The sequence below is a fragment of the Martes martes genome (genome assembly GCF_963455335.1).
Source record: "Martes martes genome assembly, chromosome: 5".
NCBI classification, from domain to species: domain Eukaryota; kingdom Metazoa; phylum Chordata; class Mammalia; order Carnivora; family Mustelidae; genus Martes; species Martes martes.
Window position 1 is genome coordinate 100,362,467 of NC_137892.1, and position 6,000 is coordinate 100,368,466.

Here is a 6,000-nt window from a genome sequence, read left to right on the forward strand (position 1 = left end):
CGTGTTATGATGGTTAAGGTCTGTCTGCCTTGGTGAGCAGAAGTGATAATCAACAAAGAGGTCCCGGCCAAACACATCATATTTAATGTGGACAGAAGAATGGATTCCATAGGCAAACGGATTCCACAGGCAAACATGAGAAAAGCTTTCACTAATTTCTAGCGGTCTGTAGGATTGCTTAAAGGAGAGGAGATGCTGAAATATACGATTTTTTTTTCTCTAGCCACTTGCTGCTCACTAATAGCACACATCTGAGGGAGGCTTCTCTGGTTTTAGGACAGAAAAAAAGCTCTTCTCTAGAAAAGGGTCATCAAACAATTTAGGATTCCAATTCAACAAACAGTTATTTGAACATCTCTGCAATTCCTGCCCCCAAAGAGCTCTCAAGAGGGGCCAGCCCATAATGCTAGAAATAACACAACAGGACTCTGATAGAGAAATACATAAACACAAAGACAAAATGTACTATGCTTTGTGCATTTCTCTTCCAGCTTGACTCCTCTGATTCAGAAGGGACTGAAAACTAATTTGTACGTTGATCACAAACAGGCTTCTGGTGAAGTCTATGGGAGAAAGGTTTTAAGCCTTTTCACACCAAATGTCCTTCCTGTTGGTTTTTATACATTCTTTTTCTTTTCCATACAATCTTGCTCTCCCCCACCCCCGCCTGCCATTTTTAATGGTATTCTAATCACACTACAGAATTTGGAAAACAATACTTTTAGGAGACAGAGAATTCTCTGACTCTTAAATAACCACCAACAGCATTTTGCTGGCTTTTTTATAGTCCCTAGGGGTTTTTTAGCTTTTTGGGTTGGTTTAGTTTTTCGACTTTTATCATAATATAATCACACCATGCACATAATTCTGAAAATTACTTTTAAACTTGAATGTATCCTAAGCAGGTTAGTAAATAGTGAATATTCTTCAAATTATGACTGCCAAATACTCTGTACTGACTACACCTGATTTGCTCAATATCCACCTACGGTTGAAGAATTAACATGTCACTTTTGAAGGGGCCACTTTGTGGAGGCTGTGTGCTTGCATTATGAAGGAAAAGATCTCTGAGGGCAGGCCAGCCTCCTCTGGGTCTTTATCATTGCTTCCAAGCTACTATTTGAACATAATCAGTGCCTCCCTCTGCTAACTGTCCACAACTCTGTGTTCCTCATCAGCTGCTCTCAAGTCAGAGTGGGAAGGAGCCTTCTTGACTGTCTAGTCCAATCCTGTTTTTATCACAGATGAGCAACCCTGAGCTCCCTGTGTTAGCAGTCAGCCTAGAGCCAGCACTAACACTGGGTCCCCCAGACACCACCCTGACCCATGCCACCTCTCAGATGTCATCAGAACATCTGAAGCATCTGAAGCAGACAATGGGTATAAAGGGAATCTGATCTCAATTCTACACTATTTTCACCACAGAGACGTGTAACTCTTCACCTCCTGCTTGTGTGCTTAATCTTCTCAAAGACACTGAAAACATATCATCACCGGGACTTTAACCTATTAAATATCATCCAGGGAGAAACCCCAGCAAGATTTAATTTAAGGTCAAAGAAGGGGGCAGGGGGAGGGAGAGGGAGGGTGGGGAGAAGCCATCATCGCTTGGCCACATTCCAAAGTGGTTAATTACATTCTATCTGCCAAAACGATCTTGTTACTTTAATCAGATATGGTAATAATCATCATTCCTTATCTCTGCTCCCTTCAGGACTCGCTGCTTCAATTATTACCACTTCTGTGTGCCACCTCCCAAGGGGATGGGCCAAGAATGGCTTCTCTTCTCTTGTGCCTTCTTTAACAAAAACCCCAGTAGATGCCGACATGTAAACTCACAGACCAGGGAAAGGGGATGTGGAGAAGGAACAGATAATTCATGGAATTATCAGTTTCTGAAAGGCTGCTGCATGGGATTCCTTTAATAACAAGCACCCCTTGTGTATTTTAAGTGATTTCATTTTCCTTAATTTCATTTTCTGTACGACTTCTAAGAACCACAATTGCTGCATTAAAATGAGGCCTACTTTTATTTGAAAATAAATGATTCAGCAGGCCTGGGGTAGGGCCTGAGAGTCCGCATTTCTTTTTTTTTTTTTCTTTTTTTTTTAAGATTTTATTTATTTATTTATTTGACAGAGAGAGAGATCACAAATAGGCAGAAAGTCAGGCGGGGGGGTGGGGGAAGCAGGCTCCCTACTGAGCAGAGAGACTGATGCGGGACTCGATCCCAGGACCCTGGGATCATGACCTGAGCCGAAGGCAGAGGCTTTAACCCACTGAGCCACCCAGGAGCCCGAGAGTCCGCATTTCTGACAGGCACCCAGGTAGGGCTCAAGTCACAGCCACACTGTGAGAAGCAAGGCTCTGGCTGAGTCCACTTGGTCCAGGTGGGGTTGAGATAAGGTAAGTCTCCAATGAGCCCTACTCAGTGCTACTACCAAGAATTCTGTCCTTGGGGCGCCTGGGTGGCTCAGGGGGTTAAAGCCTCTGCCTTCGGCTCAGGTCATGGTCCCAGGGTTCTGGGATCGAGCCCCGCATCAGGCTCCCTGCTCAGTGGGGAGCCTGCCTCCTCCTCTCTCTCTCTCTCTGCCTGCCTCTCTGCTTACTTGTAATCTGTCAAACAAATAAACAAAATTAAAAAAAAAAAAAGAATTCTGACCTTGACATTCATCCTCTTCTCCCCATTTCCATTCAAGCCCCATTTCAGGTTTTGAAAATACAGAACTTGTCACCTACACTCTTGTTTGATCATTTTAACTTATACTCCTTTCTCCATTCTTATCACAACCATCGCACTTTCTTTTACCTTTCTTCCAAGAATCATTACCTAGTGTTAAATAGGAAATGTATCAATAAGAAGAATATAACTGTCAATTCTTCTTTCCAGAAGGTCATAGAAAAAAAATAGTTGGGAGAAAAAAATCTCCATCATGTCCCTAACTCTTTCACCCTCATTTTCCCTCCTCATTAGTAAGTGTTTTAGAGGTCACTCTAATCACTTCTGCAACAGTGGAAATGCATGAAGTTTAGAGACTACTGTGCCCCTTGTCCATCCCCTCCCACCCCTTCCCCCACTGGCGTCCATATTTAGCCATTTCATTGCCTGTCAATAGGTGAGTGGACTCAGTCAACAGTTATTTATCCAGCACATGCCCTAAGCAAGGCAGGGTTTTAGACCCTGGAAATTATCCCTAGTGAACAAAACATGCAATTACGTGTTGCCAAGTTTTGTTGAATAATGAGGAAGGAATCAGGATGAAATGTGCATGTATGAGTGGGTGCTGGGTTACCTGAAGCCTGGCTTCTTTTCTCTTTCTAGCCTTTTCCTCAGAGAGTTCACCTGCTTATGTCTCATCATGCTGGAGACTCCCGATTCTGTGCTCCAAAACACTACCAGGCCCATTTCTCAAAGCGATCTTAGGAACATGACAAGGCAACTGCACTCATCTCTTCCCTCTTAAATCAGTACTCTTCCTTTTCTTTTTCGTATGTGCAATAACACCTCCAGGTTTTCACCAAGAAGGTTCTTTTTTTTTTTTTTTAAATATTTCATTTATTTATTTGACAGAGATCACAAGTAGGCAGAGAGGCAGGCAGAGAGAGAGGAGGAAGCAGGCTCCCCATGGAGCAGAGAGCCCACTGGCTGCTGGGATCCATCCCAGGACTCTGGGATCATGACGTGAGCCGAAGGCAGAGGCTTTAACCCACTGAGCCACCCAGGTGCCCCACAGAGCAGGTTCTAAATCTCACCTCTGCTGACTCCTACCCATCCTACAATCCACGTATGACCAAGATGTGTTGATTCTTATCTCACAGTATCTTCCGAATGTGATTATTTCCTTCTATTCCAAAGGGTTCATCCTCCCACAAGTTCTACCACCAATGAACGGCCTCTCCCTTTTTGAAACATGATAGGTACCCATCCTTATATTCACTGATTCATTTTTAATTGCTTCAATGGATATTTATTATGCACTTGGTAGCTGAAATGTTTATGGGAGGTGCTGTGATGACTGTAAAGATAATTAATAAGAGGTCCTTCCCCTTTGATTCTACATAATACAGTTAATACCGCAGATACATAGATCTTGATTACATGTACATATTTCCTCTACAGCTTAAAGTTTCCTAATGATACGTAACTCCATGGATGGATCAGAGAAGTGGGATTCTGTTACCCTGATTGTAAGCCTGCACCTAGACATGGGGAAGCCGTCACTGAGAAAAATAATGCTATGAGTGAGGGACCAGGGTGCCCCTACAATAACATAGCTGCTGGGCCTGAAAGGCTCTGGGTGTGCTCATTTTGACCTGTGCTGATGACAGTGACAGAATGTGTCCCCTGTGTTGTGCTCCCCATGGTGCTGAGGAGAATAGGGGAAAGAGACAGAGAGTTTGATGAAATGGTGCATACAGCTATCAAAACTACCTATTATTCTGGAGTGCTCGAGCGGACTAGAAGAGTGCCACCTTCTCTCTGGAAAACTGACATTTGCAAGGTGACCTGTGGCTAAAGATGTTTCCGGAAAAATGCAAGTAGCACAGTAGAGCGATATAGACCACACTTGACTATACTGCGGTAGCGCTAGATGGTTTGTCCTATTTTTGTGTTCCAAAAAGGACTCTAAGCTCTCTGACAGTGACCTGTTGTGTGGTCCTCCCTCTGCATCTCCCACTGCACATTGCCTTCTTCTGCATACGACATCATCTGCTTTGATGTAATCTAGTGTCTCTTGCCTTCCTGCAGTACTGTACTAACTCTAGATCTGTTGCTCAAGACCATCAGTGGTCTGCACGGCATTGGCTTCAGGCCACCTTCCATTCCTAGAACTCCACTCAATCACTGCTATCCGCTCCGTCTTATTCAGGTCTCTGAGAGTGTCTTAGCTGACACTACATCCATGCACCCTCGCCAGTGCCTCCAGAAATCGTGTCGCCCTTTTCAGGCCACATACAGCCCAAACTTTTTGCACTACACATGGCCACCCTTCAGTACATTATTTCATATTGTCCTTCACCACTCACCCACTGGTTCCCATGCATAAGTCCAGCTCCCCCAGATTATTGCAAAATAGACTGAGAGCAGGGAGATATTTGGGAGATCATGTGAATGGAGCTAGTAATATTTTCCCTGCATGCTACAACTACTCCTGTGTTAGAATCAATAGATCAAAATTTTTTCACTTTATATGCCATAAGACTGAGGTGAATAATACTAATGTATTATTACAACTACTGGTATTTACATAAAAGTGATTTCATAATCTCTTCTCCAAGTCTATTTTATATATCAGGTTGATAATGCCAATATATAAAAATAATCAGAAATTATTTCTCAGACGACTTTCAGAATGATTACCTTTCCCAGTGGCTGCATACATTAGGGTCTTCAAGATTCAGTGATGATGCTGTCCTGCTCCAGAGGCATAACGAGAAACAGATAAAGCTCAGGCGTGGGTTCAGAGAAATAACCATGTTTTTGGAAGAAAAACCTACAAGAAAACAAAAATCCAAATTAGAGAGGCATGAAAATGACCCACACAGAATTCTTTTCAGTACAACCACCATTCAGAACTGGTTTGTCACTAAGGCTGAACCACACATCACAAGCCATGTGTTTAAATAGAAGGGTCACCGGATTTCATGGTCCAAGAGAGAGGTATTTCTTGTGCTGTGCAGGGCGGTCACCATTTTGTAAATTACAAAAATGTGCAAATCATCATTAATTGCCACCACAACAAAAGCCCTTCTCATCCATGCCAACCAGCATTAAAGGAATCTTCCCGAACAATTCGGAGCAACGCAGGCATCCAGACTCTCTCACCAGGCATATTTCCCTATTGGAAGAAGAGGGCTCACAGAGGAATCTGGCCTCATTTGTCCTGGAGGGTAAAGGATGAAACAGAAGCTCCATTGACTCAAGAGAGAGGCACCTCAGGCTCAAACTGAGATTCATTCAATAATCCATTCCCTGGGCGCTGAACGTCTTCTAGGTCT

General features: G+C 43.3%; 1 protein-coding gene across 1 annotated transcript in view; it reads right to left on the reverse strand.

Moving 5' to 3' along the window:
* The window catches only part of MEGF10 (multiple EGF like domains 10), a 120,977-nt gene extending 115,487 nt beyond the window's left edge, over positions 1-5,490 (reverse strand). The window contains exon 1 of the mRNA XM_080804779.1: positions 5,363-5,490. Within this exon, the coding sequence (XP_080660905.1) occupies positions 5,363-5,478 (116 nt within the window). The 5' untranslated portion in view covers positions 5,479-5,490. The remainder of the gene's footprint in view (positions 1-5,362) is intronic.
* Positions 5,491-6,000: the final 510 nt, after the last annotated feature.